General features: G+C 54.8%; 1 protein-coding gene across 22 annotated transcripts in view; it reads left to right on the plus strand.

Annotated features, from left to right (window-relative positions):
• Positions 1-16371, plus strand: part of LOC112839198 (carboxyl-terminal PDZ ligand of neuronal nitric oxide synthase protein) — a 279718-nt gene that overhangs the window by 243865 nt on the left and 19482 nt on the right. For 20 of the 22 annotated variants that reach the window (XM_073884019.1, XM_073884022.1, XM_073884024.1 and 17 more), the window contains 3 exons: positions 2371-2512; positions 10619-10785; positions 12129-12314. In XM_073884019.1, the coding sequence (XP_073740120.1) occupies positions 2371-2512; positions 10619-10785; positions 12129-12314 (495 nt within the window). Of the gene's footprint in view, positions 1-1722; positions 2191-2370; positions 2513-10618; positions 10786-12128; positions 12315-12374; positions 16006-16371 lie in introns of those variants that run through there. The other 2 variants (XM_073884036.1, XM_073884037.1) reach the window with 2 other exon arrangements.

Consider the following 16371-nt stretch of genomic DNA (forward strand, 5'->3'; position numbering starts at 1 on the left):
AGCCATTTCTGAGAATTGGGAGCCATCTGGCGTCTTCCAGCTTCTAGAGTGCTGAGAAGAGAGGCCAGTTCTCTCACGTGTTTCCAGTCCTCCTGTAAAGCAGGTAGCAGGGTAGCTTGATTCCGTGTTCAAGTTCAGAGGGCTCCTCATGGAACATGCCTCTGTGCCCTTTTGCTGCGAGTGGAAATACAACCTCCATTCAAGGGGAGTAAAGCACAAATTGAAAGGAAGCCACTTAGCAGCCAATGTGCAAATCTAGAACTCTAATCCGACAGTCTCCTCGTGGTGGCAACCGTCACACAGGCACAGACCAAACATCATCGGGCCGGCGGCTTCTCCTGTGTTGCGCGCTGTGGGGAGAGAGGGTGGTTTAGCCTTTTATTTTTGATGCTCACATACGTAGTCAGAGGCAACTTTCTTAATATCTTTCTGTTGTTGACAAAGTAAGCCCAGCCATTCCCGTTTATTTTCTGTCTTCGTTGCCTTTTGGCACCAAAACCTGTCGGTGAGCACTCGGGGTATGCCGAGCACCGTGGGAGGCGCTCTCTGGCATGTTAGTCCTACAGGTACCCCTCCGGGTGGTGGAGGAGAGGTCACAGACCTCACTGAGTCGCCCCTTCAGGTGGCATCACAGGCAGGCATAGAATAGCTGTCAGGAAGGGCAGGTAGGAAGGGGGGGCCCTGAGGCGAGGAGGTGGGGTGCCATTTCCAACACAGGGAAGGCGGGACCAGTGAACCTAATAAAGTCCGCATTTCCTGCCTCTTCAGGGAATCCGAGGTGAGGGTCAGCTGCTTACGAGAGTGAGTGTGCTAACGTGTGAACGTGAAGCGTGGAGAAGACTAAGCATCAAAACCAGGCCACTTCCTTCTGACCATTTTGGGCCTGTAAATAGTTGGTTGCAACTGGTGGGTATGTTCCGTACGCTTGTCCTTGATAAAGGTGGCAGAGATGTGAGCCACAGTCTGGGTTCTTCAGAGGTCGGTCCTGAGGGTGTTCCATGGCCCAGCTTGGGATGCAGGAGAAATGCAGGTCCTCTGAGAAGTCATTTCCTCCTGGATCGAAATCTGAGCGCTCCCTTTCAAAGAGAAGATGAGAAATCCCGTCCCTACCCCTGTCTAATCCTATAGACTCGGGGGCACGTGTGTGGGGACCTTTCGACTTCTGACATCATCCTCAAAGCTAGTTCAGTGAAGTACCTGTGGCTTCCAGGGACGGTGGAATTTGCCACCTGTCCTCCTTGGGGGAACCTGAGATTCTATAGCCACAGACGCTATAGTGAATGTGGAGCTTGGCTAGGTAGGCACAGCTGACCTGGAGTCAGGTCATCCAAAATGCGACTAATCTCAGACGCAGGCGTAGGGGGACAGCCACGGTTAAATAAACTGCTGTCAGTGGTGGTGGGGTGTTTGGGGACCTCAGGGGACAAGGAGCAGTGAGCTGAGCTCACCCAGCCTGTAGCTTGCCCTTGACTCAGTCTTTGGAAGACAGTGAAAGTGGGCTGAGGATGCAGTCGGTCGGCTGTCCACTCTGGGGGCCAGGCCCTGGGGACCGTGGTTGTGGTTCTTCCTCAGAGCCTGTGTGGGTCCCTTAAGACTGTAGGGGACGCGGCTTCTTTGTCCTGTGTCCTCTCCAAGTTAAGGACAGCGAGAGTCAGGCTCTGGTCTTGGGCTGTTAAAAGCAGCAGTTAAATAGCTCCTCAGCCGCCCACCGCCACGCCAATAAAGAAAGGAAGGAGGAAAAACGGCAAAGAGAAATAGCCACGGGACAGATCCAAGGGAGCAATGTCTTTAGAGCGAGACTGGGAAGGCTGTCCTTAGTTAAGCTTGCTGCCAGTGGTGTTCTAGCGGACTTGAATTCTGGGCTTCGCTGGCTCTGCTGTTTAGATGGCGGCTTCTCGGCCCCTCCTCCCCACCGCCCCTGGTCTGCTGGAGACTCACCATTTCCAGCAGGAAAGAAGTGAGGGCTGGGTTGCTCTTCTTATGGCGAACCCGTTGAACATTTGATTGTGGTTGGAAAGGAGTCGGAAGGCTCTCGACCACTTTTGTTAAACCTGGGAGGATGAACTGGGCTAAGTCCAGAATTGGGGTATTTGCCGTCTGTCCTTCCAGTTGGTTTATTGTTACAGAACCGTGGTGAGTGTCTGTTTTCTGGGCCATTTCAAGAAGAAAACTATCTCTGCACTCCTCTTGGTGAGCGTGTGGACGTCAGAGCCACGTTAGATGTTTCCACCTCTTTCCTTTGCCGGCTTCATGGGTTTCTGTCCACAAGGCCCCAGCACGTCCTCTTCTGCCCCTGGCCCTTCGTGTGTCCTTGCAAAGGGTCCCCGTGCCCCACGCCCTTCACTTGCTCTTTTCCTTTCTCCTTCCCAGAGCCAAGCTATGCGAATTGTGCGGACGGTCGGGCAGGCCTTCGAGGTCTGCCATAAGCTGAGCCTCCAGCACACGCAGCAGAATGCAGACGGGCAGGAGGATGGAGAGAGCGAGAAGAACAGCAGCTGCTCAGGGGACCCAGGTAGGCACCTGGCAGGTGCATGCAGTGGGCGTGGACGGACAGGAGGTGGTGTTGGCGGCGGAGGGTGGGGGGCACCCAGCATGGGGCCACGCCTCCCTCCACCAAGCCCCAGGCAACCAGTCCACTTAAAAAACATTTTAGTGTTTCTTTTTCTCTCTGGATTCCAAATTTTCTTTAAGGAACACGTGTGGCTTTCCTAATAGAAAATTAAAGATGTTTATCGAACAAGGAAGCGTTTGAGTGGCTGATGCTACCAAATCTGACCCCCAAGAAAACTTCAGTACAAAATCACCTTCATAAAACAAATTAGAAAGAAGATAGTTTCTAATTACCTTAATAGCTTTTTTCCTGTTTTCTAAATTCTGTAGTCCTGTGAACCTTCCATGTGGACATTTTTCCAATACCTCTCATTTTGAAGTATCAGGAAGCCTGAACATCTTTTATAAAAATGCGAATTCTCCCATTCACCTCTCACTTTAACAGAACAATACAAATTTCTGATGGCAAAAGGGTCACAATGGAAAGCTATCATATTCAGAACCTGGGGGACACAGATAAAGCAGTGTGCAGAGGAAAATCCAAAGGTTCGACTGTTCATGTTAACAGATAAGCAATCGTGAAGATCAAATTAGTGAAGCATCCAACTCAGGAAGTCAGAAGACAACAAAGTAAAATCTCACGCTGCAAAGGTCTGGAGAACGCAGACGGTTGGTTTTCCTTCTGGCAGCACCAGTCCCTGGCTGTGTGATCTGGGGCAAGTTAATAACCTCTCTGGGCCTTAGTGTCCTCTTTGGAAGAAAACAGGAGTAAAGTCCACCTCATTGGATTATTGTGACCACAGATGAGCAGATACATGTGAAATGCCTGGTACATAGTAAACACCAGATACATGTTAGCTGTTATTATTGTAACAGAAAATAAGGAAAAATAAGAATAGAAGAATTTCTGGAAAAGATGAGTGATGACAGATGAGTGGCTTCGTAGACATAAAAACATAAAGCTATACTAGGTAAAACTGTACCATCACATGAACGCGTCCCTGGGTAGATCAGAATAGAAAGCTTAGACGTAGACCCAGACACGTACAACATGTGATGTTATTCTAGATGTTGCTGGGAAGGTATTTTTCAGATGAGATTAACATTTATTTTTTTTTTTAAGATTTTATTTGCGAGAGAGGGAGGGAGGGAGGGAGGGAGAGCACCGAGGGAGAGGGAGAAGCAGACTCCCTCAGCCCCCGCTGAGCAGGGAGCCCGACGTGGGGCTCAGTCCCAGGACCCTGAGATCATGACCTGAGCTGAAGGTAGACATTTCACCGACTGAGCCACCCAGGCACCGCAAGACTCACATATAAATCAGAGGCTTTGGATAAAGCAGAACACCCTCCATAATGTAGGTGGGCCTCAACCAATCAGTTGAAGGCCTTATTAGAACAAAGGGGGATTCTGCCAGTAGATCACCTTTGGACTTGGACTACAACTCTTCCGTGGGTCCCTAGCCTGCCCTACAGATTTTGGACTTGTCACACCTCCACAATCACATGAGCCAGTTCCTTAAAATCAATGTGTCTACGTGTAGTTCCCTGATGCAATTTCCATCACTCTGCAGGGCTGTAGCCTCATTTACACAAGGAGGAGAGAGGCTCTGCTTGGGATGCCAGTAGGTTATGTAGACAGCACATCCGATCCGTGCTGGACCTCCTTAAGATATACTCTCAGGTCTTTGACGTCTTAAACTTTGAAGAAACTATACCAGACTGATGTTTCTTTTTTTTTTTTTTTTAAGATTTTTTAATTTACTTAGAGCAAGAGAGCACAAGCAGGGGGAGTGGCAGGCAGAGGGAGAAGCAGGCTCCCTGCTGAGCAGGGAGCCCAATGCAGGACTCGATCCCAGGACCCTGAGATCATGACCTGAGCTGAAGACAAGACGCTTCACCAGCTGAGCCACCCAGGCGCCCCTAGACCAATGTTTCCACATGTAGAACATCATTTGTGTTACATCTTGGGGAGCAGGTATGCAGAAGAAGCCAAGTAGCTGAGGTCTCGTGTATATTAATGTTCTTTGAGAAAACGATCACTGAGAAGGTAATAAGGAGAGAGGTGACATGGCTGGCGGGCCTGTTATTTCCATGCTGACCGTCCGCTACAGCGGGAGGGCCATAGCCACTGTCACCACTGCCGTCACCAGCTCTCTGCTCAGCCCGTCGGTCTTGCCCCGAGACCCCACTCCCGTGATTCCACCTGCTGCCTGCCCCAACGGCCATCATTCTGAATAACATTTCCTTTTCCTCCAGCTTTCTTGTTCTAGGAATATGGTGTATTACCTGTAACCTACAAAATATGTGTTGATCAACTGTTACTGATATGGCTATTAACAACAGTAGGCTATTAGTTACGTTTTGGGGGCATCAGAAGTTACGTGTGGATTTTCAGCTGCGTGGGGTTGTCGGTGCCCTAATCCCCGTGTTGCTCAAGGGCCAACGGTATGGTACTCTAAACACATATCACATAGTAGCCAGTTCTGTGGCTCTGTGTCGGAAACGCATGACCTACCCGATCTAGGCAGTGTGGGAAGGAGACAGGAGGGTCTCTCGAGTCCCATGGTCTTAGGGCGGGTCTGAATTCAGTGATGGATTAGGATGCCCTCGGATGGCAGCGTTTACCCTGAAGGCAAGCCTACTTAGGTACTTAGAGTACTAGCGTTTGGGAAGCCACAGATCTGGGATGGGAAACCTTTCTCCCTCAAGGAAAGCTGCTTACTGCCCGGCCCCATTGTCCCTTGCTCTTTATGGCCCCACCTGCTTGCTTACGGGCTGTAAACCACTGGGAACACGTCTCTTCTGTCCGTAAGTGCCTCCCCCAGAAGCATTTACTGACTGCAGTGGGATTTTCGTCCGTCACGGGGGACCTCGAAGCACCAGAGTAGAACTGCTGGTTGTGTGTGTGCGTGCGTGTTTTGTTACGAGCATCATCTCGCATCCGTGCTCGGGAGCTTTCCGTTTAATGCCGTGGGTACCTTTGCCCCGGCGCCGCCCCACGTGACGTGGCAGCAGGCCCGTGACAGCACAGGGGAGACCGGATTCCTCTGACGACTTGGACTGCGCACGCGCTGTCTTTGATGTCTTGTCCGCCCTTTGCTTTCTGGGTTCCAGCAGTGCTTTTAAGATGGCATTCACCTTCCTCGTCCCCTCCTTGCCTGCCTCTTTCTTGCCTCATTCTTTCCACCGGGGCCCCACCCTCGGGGAGATTTATCTTTGGTATCTTTTGGCAGCCACCGCCTTGGGTGCGTCCCTGGGGCTCAGAGCCAGGTGGGGCCAGGGCTCCTGCTCGGCCTGCCCTGCTCTGCCTCGTGTGGTTTCTTTGACTCCTGGAGAGGGTTTCCTGGGCGAGATCCCGTTCCCTTGGAGGCCTCCTCCTCCTCCCACGGCAGCCATCCAATGTGGGGAAGGGCTTGGAACGCTCGGGAGGAATAGAGCTTCTTGAAAAGAGAGCTCTGGCCATCTAGACGGCTGGGAATATTTATTCTGCGTACCTGTTGCATGTGCTGCTCACTCCGAACGGCGAGCAGGCTGCTGACCCGTCCCGTCTGCGCCCCCACCTCCCCCTTCTCCTCCAGCGCCGGCGACCGCCGCCCCATCTGTCTCTCCTTGGTTTTAGCGCCCTCCTTCATTCAACAGATGTTCATCTCGCCCCCCTCCCCCCGCAACGTGCCAGGCTCAATTCTGGGTGAACTGAACAGCGGGACAGGTCCCCGATGGCAAGGAGCTGGCTTTCAAAGTCGGGGGTGGGGGTACGGACCCGTGACAAATACACCAGATCACCTGGGAGTGTGTAAGTGAAGACGGTGAGGGCGGGGGCGTGGGGGGTACTGCAGGTGGAAGTAGCCAGCCTGTGGGGAAGGCAGGATGATACCACCGTGGTTCAGAGCACCAGGCCTGGAGCCCCGGCACCCACCTTCCCAGCTCTGTGCCTCAGTTTATCTGTCAGTGCCTGGACTGCCTGGAGGGTGGTTCTGGGATAAACGATTTTTACAGGTAAAACCCTTAAATTAATGCCTGGGAGGTAGTAAGTGCTATTTAAATTTAAGCTGTTACCAGTGCAGTTTTGAGGCCAAAAAGTGGCCATGTCCAGCACTTCGTGACTGAGCTAATAAACTCCTCTTCTTTTTTGAAACCATTTTATTACCATATCCTTGACATGTGACAGGTTCTGCACTGACCCAGCAACGCCTCTCCGTTGAGCCCCCGATGCTGGCCCGTCCCCGGGAAACCAGCCTTCCACAGGTCCACCCCTTATGCTCCCCCAGGGCCACCCTGCTGCTTGTCTCCAGCTTCTGCCCCACGGTCAGTGTCATCATCCCCTGCCCCGCCCGCCCCCGCCCGGCCGGGATTACCCTTCACCTGCTTCTCCCTGAGCACCAGGCCACCAGTGCTGTCTCTCCCGAGCGGTCACCTGAGTCTTCTGCAGCTGCTGGCTTCTTCCCCACGGCGGACAGATAAGGTCAAGCCTCTCATCGTCAAAACAAAACCAAATCCAGCCTTCCTTGCCCCTGCGTCTCCCCCAGCCTTATCTTTCCCTCATCGTTCAGCTTCTTGCCAGATTTATCTGCACTCATATAGCTTTTTCCTTCTCCCCCCCATCCTGGCCGTTATCCCTCCAGCCTCCGGCAATGCGGTGTCTGCTGCCTGCCAGCCCTTCTGGAGACCACCAGTCAAGGTCACTGAGGCCCCTAGCCAACAACCTGAACCAGCCTTTGTGTGCCGAGTTCACCACGGGGCAGGAAGCGCTTGCCCCGCCCCCACCCCGCCCCAGCTTCTGGGGCACCACCCCATATGCACGCACAACCTTTTTTTGTTGATCTGCTACTTGCTTTCCAACATCCTTTGCGTTTCTCCTGGGCTCGGTCCCTGGTGCTCTTCCCTGACTTGCCCGTGGTCTCGACTGATGTTTATTTCCTGACCAGACCTTTTTCCTGAACTCTCCGACAGCTGATGGGTATCTCCACTTGGTTGTTACAGACCCTGTGATTCCAGCAGGTTTAAAACTCCATCTTACCCACAACCCTGCTCCTCCCGAAATTTCCCTAAAGGGCACCAGTCCCTACCAGGTCACCTAAATCAGAACTTTCAAAACTCAATTTACGCATATTCCTCTCTCCCTCCCTCCCATTCCCACGGCTCTCTCTTCCCCCACCACCGGTATTCTGTCACCCTGTCCTGTGATTTCTGCGCCCTGCAAACCTTTCGTGTCTGTTCTCCTCTGCTACTGTGGCCCTCTTAGCCTAAGCCCTCCTGTTTCTCACCTGGAGCGTTGCTTTCTCTCTTGTCCCTTCTAGATCTGTCCCCCACATCACTTCTAGGGTGAAATTTGAAAGGATGAAAACCCTTTGGTATTACTCACCTGCTTTCAGTCCTTCAAGATAAAATCCTGACTCTTCCTGGTTGGGTCCCTCCGTACAGAGTCGTTGGCAGTGAATACCTCTGTATCTTTGCCCCCACCTAGAACGCCTTCCCAGCCCTCCCTTCCCCAGGACCGCTTCCTCACCTGCCTTAGCTGGTACTCCTTCTCCAGGTCGTCTCCCCTCTGCACGGGTTACCCCCTGCATCCAGGGTAGCTCCCTCTATTGGGACACAGCCTCCTGCTGCATCCATGGTCTCTGTCTGGTTCCTCCATCAGGCTGGGGAAGCCTGGAAAAAACACACAGCCCAATCTCCTAAGTTCCCTGGTTTTGCTAGAAGGTTTTTCGTATCGTTTCTGGTCCTTTAAGCTTCTTGATGCCAGGAAAGTTGCAAATACGAGATATTCCCCCCTTGTCTGTCGGGACCTGAGGAAGACCATTAGCTGTGGGTCCACCCTCTAAATCTTGCCTTATCCGATATGCTAACAGGCACGGCATCCGGAGCATTCCGTCTACCCCAGCTTTACCCTCCTTGTTCTAACAGGTCTGTTACCATCCTGACTTTCACCCATTAGCCATTGTCCAAGCTCAGGGCTTCAGAGGTGATCATCAGAGAGCCCATGGGGTGGCAGGAAGTCCCTCAGAAAGCGGGTCCTGTGGTTTGTGACTCCCCTTCCTCAGCTGTGGTTTGTGACTCCCCTTCCTCAGCTGTGGTTTGTGACTCCCCTTCCTCAGCCTTGGTTTGGGGACTCCACTAGTACCAACGGAATGGCCGAGAAGTCTATGACCCCCTCAGAAACAGAGCAAGAACCCGAGAGAATTTCTGATCCCTCCAGGCTTCTGGCCTGGGCATCTCCAAACGCTTTGTGTCCTCGGTATTGGGGACTCCAGGAATGGAGGGCCGGGGGGCCCCCAGCAGCCTTCTTCTGTAGCCCACTCCCCTGTTTCGCCGACCTATCATGACACTCTTTCCTTTGTTAGTGTTTACTGAATACCTTCTCCATGCCAGAGCCCTGGGAAACATGAATGAGACCCAGCCCTGGCCTCAAGACTGAGGGAGGTTGGGGGCGGGGGGGTTGGAATAGAAGGCCAGGCACGCCCAGTCCCAGGTGCCAGGTACACCAACAAATGGATGCATGGTGCTGCGGGACTGAGCCTCTCCTGGGGACTGGGGGGAATCATTTCTGCTGAAAACACATGCATTTCACCCTGTTCATCTCCACACTGGCCCAGAGAACCGATGCTTACAGTCCAGCCCATCCACCTGTGGAGAAGTAGGCACGAGTTCTCCGTCCACCCTCTGTCTCACAGGCTAGCCCTCCCGACCATCAGGAAGGTCACTTCTGGACGCAGGGGTGTGGTGGGAAGCAGCCTGCTCTGTGTCCCCGCCTGCTGGCTCACAGAGGAGCAGAGCCACTCCGCCAGGCTCTGTCCCAGGGCCGTGTCCCAAGTCCTGGAGCAGCTGGGAGGAAAACCAAGCACGCTGGTTGGCTTTCTGAAAACCAGGCTTGCTTCCCCAGTTGACTCACATGGTTTGCAGAGGAAGACCTGTTAGAACTATTTGTTCTAGGGGTACCTGCCTGGCTCAGTTGGTAGAGCACACAACTTTTGATCTTGGGGTGGTGTTCAAGCCCCACATTGGGTATAGAGATTACTTAAATAAATAAATATTTAAAAAAACAAAACAAAAACAAAAAACTATTTGTTCTCCGAGGCAGGCCCTCAGATGACTGAGGCCTGGCTGCTCGGGGAGGGGGTTGGCTCTCTGTATTTCCTGCTGACGTGAACCTCCTCCATTTTACATGTGGTCCTTGGTCTCCGAAATCTTTTAAGAGACCTTATTTGAGTACAGTAGCAATGAGCCTAATTCCAGATGTAGAGAAAGAAAAATACTTCCCAGGAAATGCCCAGGAATGGCCAGGTTTTCATAGAATCAAGAAATAGGAACAGGGAATGAAGGAAAATAAGAAATAGCAGGACTTCCACACACACACACGCTGAGTGCAGCCGCTGTCTTCAGTGGGGAGGCGAAAAGTGGAGTGTGGACAGCCTGGAGAAGACTTGAAACCCAGTCACCCTTCTGTCCCCCCGCTGCTGCCTCCTGCAGTCCCCTTTCCTGACTTCTGTGCTTGGTGACTAGGTCAGAGTCCGGCTCGCCTCAGAGGGGCGGGGGGCTGCCCCCGTCTTAGACGGGGCCTCAGGTCTCCTCAACCTCATTCTTCTGTCACGTACCCTTCCTTGTCCATCTCTAACTCGGCGTCTGATTTTGCCATCGGAGCTGGGGCCCCAGGAGTGGGGCCACTTACCCCTGGTCTGACAGCCCGCCAGGGGCATGGCTGGGGAGCCCCCATATGTCTGGACTCCCAGGTCAGGGCACTATCCCTGGGTGGATTCCACTCCTGAGCTCAGAGGAGGTCGAGGTGACAGTCACCCCCGTCCCTTCTTGAGCCCCTGCACCCCGTCAATATCGACCTCATGCCAACCTGGCAAAGCAGTGGCGTCCAGCCTCAAGGAAACCTCATTGTTGTTTCTGGACTCTGAAGAGAGATTAAATAGGAACATCTCACCGGTTTAGGAATGAAGGGCGGGTGGAGAGATCAGGAAGCCAGTGGTACTCTCTGGGCCTGACGTAGCCGAACGTGAAGTGCCAGGAAGGGAGGAGGACCTTGTTCTTGACAGCGCCCTGCCCTTCCCTCTGTCGCCCTGCAGGCCGCCAGCTCCCTGGAGCCGAGAGGGCCTCCACGGCCACCGCGGAGGAGACGGACATCGATGCAGTGGAGGTCCCGCTCGCAGGGAATGACGTCTTGGAATTCAGCCGAGGTGTGACCGACCTTGACGCTGTCAGGAAGGAAGGAGGCTCCCACCCGGACCCCAAGGTAGGCGGGAGGCGGCGCATCGCCCGGTCTGCGTGCACACGGCCTCCCAGAGCAACACGGGCTGTGGCCTCAGCCACTGTCAGAGTCACGTCCTCGCCCATGCGGGGTCAGCGTGGGTGACAGAGCAGGTTTCCTCTCCTCTGAGAGGGGCCAAGTGCCAATGCCGCTGGCTTACGCCTGACGAGCGTCGCCCTCCAGGGGCCCCGCGGCGCTTCCTGGCCGTGCTCCCTGGTGGTCCTGCCCCGCCGTGGCTCCACATCCCAGCCTGGTGCCTGTGCAAAGCTAATCCTCACGCGCCACGACTGATCCCCAGAGTGGAGTTCGCTCGGGCGCCCTCCGCCTGCAGGTAGCGACTGCTGGGGCGCTCCCACACGCTGGTGCCGCTGAGGCTGGCGCTTGGCCCCTTGGGGGTTAGAACCTCGGGCATCATCAACTCCAGCCTCACGTCTTACAGCTGAGATGACGGGGCTCCCAAGGAGTTCCTGGTAGAAGCCAGACTGGGACACTAAGAACTGGGGAGCGCATTCCAACCTGAAGACACAAGGGAAAAGCCGGGAGGAGGAGGCTGAGAGGCAGGACTCCCCGCGTCCTGGCCACCTCGCCTTCCTGTCAGGCCTTGGCCTTTTCTGGTGCAGGTTGACGGGCGGCTCATTGGGAGAAGCCCGTCTCCAGTGTGGAGGGTGGTGCGGGCCCGTCGTCTGCCTGACCTTGTCCTGGCGTCATGTGCCCGCCGCAAACCGCCAGAGCCGTCAGTCAGTGGCTGCCTCCCTCCCTCCTGTCTGAGGAAGGGCCAGCAGCAGAACTCCCAGACACAAGACGTCTCTCCCTGAACTTGCTTTATGGGTCACATAAGCCGTCTTCGTGATGGTTCCCACCTGCCAGGAGGGAAGCCGAGGGGGACGGCCCAGGAACCACGTTCGGCCTGCAGAGACGGTCTGTCCAGACCAGCGGCTCTCCCTGCGAGGCAGGGCCGACTGGAGCAGCCCCCCTCATGCAGCCCTGGAGGAGGGAGCCCCGGGGACCCAGCAGAGTGAAGGTGGCAGCGTCCCTCTTCCCGGTCTCGTAACGGGGTGGTGGATGCTAGGCTCCCCAGAGATCAGCCCCCCGAAGTCCAGGTGTGGTTATTGTTGGACGCAGTATGAGAGGCCGGTACGCACCGTCTGCCTCCATCACGTTGGGTCAGTTACTGAGGGTTCCGGCAGCACTGCCTGCCTCGTGGCCCCGGCCCAGGGTCCTGTCCACACCTCCACTAGGAACGCAGCGTTTCACGCCGGCCGTGTCTGTGCCACGTGTGGGAGAGCGGCCACGGCCTGGGGTCACGCCCGTCTTGTCTTCTCCTCCAGGTCTCACCCCGCCCCCAGGAACCCATGCTGGCAGCCTCGCCCTCGCCCAGGATGCTCCTCCCCTCTTGCTCCTCGAAGCCCCCAGGCTGGGGCCCAGGGACGCCGCTGTCCAGCCAGCACCAGATGCAGCTTCTGCAGCAGCTCCTCCAGCAGCAGCAGACGCAGACGCAAGTGGCTGTGGCCCAGGTTCTCCTCCACCTCCTCCCTCCCTCTCAGGCTCCACTCTCATGGGCTTGACATGCCTTTCCTAGCAAGGGGCAAGGGGCAGGTGTAAAACCCAGGGAGCCATAAGGGATCGCTCACGCTGTTGGACCATTGCTTGTTGGGGCGGGGGGGATGCAGTCGGACTGGAAGGAAATGTTCTGGTTTCCCGTGTGTCCCCTGCTCTGAGCTGGGCTTGGCTGGCTTGGCTGGACATTGTTGGATTAAGGACTTGAACTCACCAAGGAACGAGATGCACCCAATTCTACCGTCCCCTTCCTGCCTCGTTTTCCTGGCGTTTGGGGTGGGAAGGGATGCCTCTGGAGTCAGGACAGGTGTGACTTTGTGAAACTGGTCTTGAAAGAGCTTGAAATACGGCTTTGTGCAGAGACCACTGTGGCATCCTGCCTACCTTGTCCACACGGGTTCCCAGCCTCCATCAGCGCTCTGCTTCTTCCAGGCGGGATGTGACAGCATCCTGGCCTCGGAATTCGCTGTAACAGGATCCAACTTATAGGACCTTACGGGCCATATTTGAGGATTGGCTTCAATCTCAGGAGGAAAGTGCTGTATGAGTCCCAAAAGCTTGTCAGGCTGCTGCCTTGTAGAGGAGGGGGAAGCCGGTTCCCCTTGCTGATTCTGGCAGGGATTCCTTCTGCTTGCTTTCCACGGAGGGCGTTATTGTCCACATCTTCCTTGGGACTCGTGCATCTGAACTTCATCTTCGCCGTAGCCGATCAGGGAGCAGTGAGGACGGGATCGCACGCGAACCATTCATAGGCTGAATTCTGAGCCTGAGGGACGGGGTCAGGACCTGGGGGAGGGGAGGAAAGAGCGAGGAGGGTGGGGGCTTCCAGGGCCGGAGGCTGGTGAGCCATCTGGAAAGGCAGCTCCATGTACTGGCCTTCTGGATTTGTGGGACCGTTTTCTGCATTCTAGAATGGCAGGGAGCAGACTTCTCTGGGGAGCGCTTATTGATCCCCGTTGTTTCTCCTGCTTACTCTTCTCATGACCCTTGGGTGGAGCGATCGCCCGGACAGAGCTGTCCTTTCCTGTATGTGCACCCTGAGAAAGCGCCGGCAGCCTGCCTGGAGCAGGATCTGCTGTGCCTTAGTTCTTGCGAAGACCTTCTAACATGGTCTCACACGGACGGGGCCTGAGGCGCCAGGCTCACAGAGGCCTTTTGCAGCCAGGTTGGAGAGCGTAGAATCGGTGAGGCACGGCTCCTAAATGACTTGAGCCTTTTAAGAAATTCTGACCATGAAACAAAAGGACGTGGTGTGCTAATGCTAGGCGTGTTCGCAGGTGTTTCCAGAACAGCAACAAAAAAGAAAGAATGCTGTTAATGGCGTCTTACACGTTGCGGGGGGAAATCACTGCTCTTTGTCAAATAGCAGAATTCATCTCGTCTCCTTAATGGCCATGTGGCAGTCCCGAGAGTACCCTCCTCCCTGGGGTGCCGGCTGACAGGAGCACAAAGCCTGAGTGCCCCAGCGCAGGGCCATTCCACGACTCACATCATTTCCGAAAGTTTCCCCTTGAATACAAATCCATTCCCCAGCCGTAATACTTTTCTCTTTCGGCATATCAATTGCCAAGTAATTATTATTTATCTAAGAAAGGGCTTGATGCATATTCATGATGGATATTATCAGAGAGTCATTTGAATTTGAAGTCACTGCTAAATACTGAAGAGAGACGGTGCGCAGGTCTATAATCTGCACAAGAAGATTGTCGTGGCCGTCTTTGGAAGTGTTCGGTCCGCAAAGCCGCAAGACCCAGAATTTGTCACAGCTTTGCCACCGTCAGCATGAAACCCTAAGAGGGGTTCTCTGGAACAGAATCAGGCCTCTGTCTCAGTAGGATAGCCCTGCTCTGTCTTGATTGTCTCTCTCCTCGAGGACAGTGAGTCTCAGGGAGTCGGGGGGGGGGTTGGGGAGGGAAGAACACGGTGCTTGCGGTTCACTTCATGAACCCTTCTCCGTCCCAGCCTCTTCCACGGGCTGGGAGCCTTGAGCCTCCGACTCTCGATCTGTGGACGGTGGTTGGTGGCGCCCTGGTTGGTGCTCGGTTCAGGCAGGGGCGTGACTGGGAGGCCAGCGTAGCGCATCAGTCCTGGGGCGATGATGGATAGGGTCGGGGACTTGCAGGATCGTCAGTCGGACAGGACCTCGAGGGCAGAGATCGCTTCTGGAACACACGCCTCTCCTGCTTTCTGCCATCCCCAGGAGCAGCTATGGGCAGACCCACAGGTGGCATCTCTCTCTGCTGTCCGGCTTTCGGCTCCTGTGTCCTCTGGCACACTCAGCCCTAAGCCCTTCTCCTGTTCCAGGTTTCTCTGTCTGCTCCTCCTTCTCCCATTCTCTTTGTCGCACTTGATCCAAGGTCTTTTTATTAGTGTTCGTGTCTTTGGGTAACAACAATCATACAGGAGACAGAGGTGGATTAATAGGTCTTCTTGACATCTTCCGTGCATTTAAAATAGATCAGCTCTGGCATACTTGGTTTCTCCGTGTGGTGGGATTGATCTCAGTGTCCGGCATGAGGCCAGCTTTCAGTCATCTTGTCAAACTCTATGGCCACCAGACTGCAAGATTTCTTCATCCCCGTTAAACTGAATTCCAGTGGGCGGTGCTATGAGCTCAACACTGCAGGAGGGAATGCATTTTCCTTTCCTCTGGGAGCATCCAAGTCCTCCTGGGTAGAGCGAAGGTAGAGCTAAGGATACAGAGTATCTTGCAAACAGGTGCACTCTTGGGGTCCCTTGTTGCATTATTTATGTACCCCTCCCCGCCCCCATTTACTGTCATAGGCTGTTCCCATTCTGCTGTTATCCTGGACCTGGGCTTAGATCTCTCTCCTTCTCAGCGTTCTACTTTGGTCTAAGACCTTGAGATCTCTCCCAGCCTCTCCCTAAATTGGTTCAGAGCTGGTCTAGAGGAGCCTGCCCTGGCCTTAGGGGTATAGGGGCAAAGGTGTTGCTCAACCACTCTTAAACATTTCTAGCTCTAGCTCAGACTTTAATGTGTCAACAGTGAATACCCAAGCCCCCTCTGACCACTTCCCCGACCCAGCATGAGGCTTGCCTGGCTGCCCCGGCTTCCTGTGTTGAGTTGGGCCGGAAGTTCAAGGGTGTGAATGACCGTATAGCCAAGCCTTGAGCCAGAGCTGAGTGGTCGCTGGCACCTGCATGGCCTTACGCTGGGCCCGTCCAGCTCCAGAATTGGCCTGGGCACCGCGGCTGACTGGCAGGAGTGAAGGAGACCGGATTCCTTCACGGCTTGCCAACTGCGGGCTCAGCCTGTGAGTGCACCACTGCTGTGTAGAGATCTCTCTTCTCCCCGCTGCTCCTTGCGCTTATCCTGAAACCAGTGATGGGTTACTTACGCTTCGCGATCCTGTGCGCTGCTGTAGTTAGACGAACAGCCCTGAACACACTTCCGCACCCCACCTCCAGGCCCGAGACTTAGCTCTTGTCCCCCTGGCTTCTCCCAGTCGCCAGCACCCCAGGGGCCCTGCCTTATGCATGCTGAGACAGCGCCGCCTGCCTCCGCTTCTGTGTCTAGTTGGGGGGGGGGGGGAATTGCTCTGGTTCTCTCCACGCCATTTCCATGTGCCTGCTCCCTAACTTCAGCCTGGCCCTGCCCCCACTTCTCACGGAGGAGCTGGAGTCCAGGCAAGTAGGCTGGAGAACGAGCGGGCAGTGGTCTGGTGCCACCGGGTGGGCTGAGGGTGGGCGTCAGAGCCGGAGGCTGCAGGGTTGAGCTCCTCCACTCCGGCCGTGGCCTTGCCTCTGACCTCATCTGTGAGCGGGATGGTCCTTGCCGAAGCCCCCACAGCTCTGGAAAGCAGAAGCTAACTCGTACCTTCTCGGAAGTTAGTACGGCCTACTTTTGCAAAAGGGGTTTCGTTCTTTGAAAGAATGGCATGCCGAATCCAGTCACTGTCCCCTCTGGTAGGACAGGAGGGGGTGGTGTCTGCTCTTGTTTTAGGATTGAGGGAAGCAAGCACACAGAGGTAGAGCAGCCTGCCCAAGCCAAGG

Source organism: Callorhinus ursinus, unplaced genomic scaffold (genome assembly GCF_003265705.2).
Source record: "Callorhinus ursinus isolate GAN/ISIS: 27379988/994484 unplaced genomic scaffold, GSC_fseal_2.0 scaffold54, whole genome shotgun sequence".
Lineage (NCBI taxonomy): Eukaryota > Metazoa > Chordata > Mammalia > Carnivora > Otariidae > Callorhinus > Callorhinus ursinus.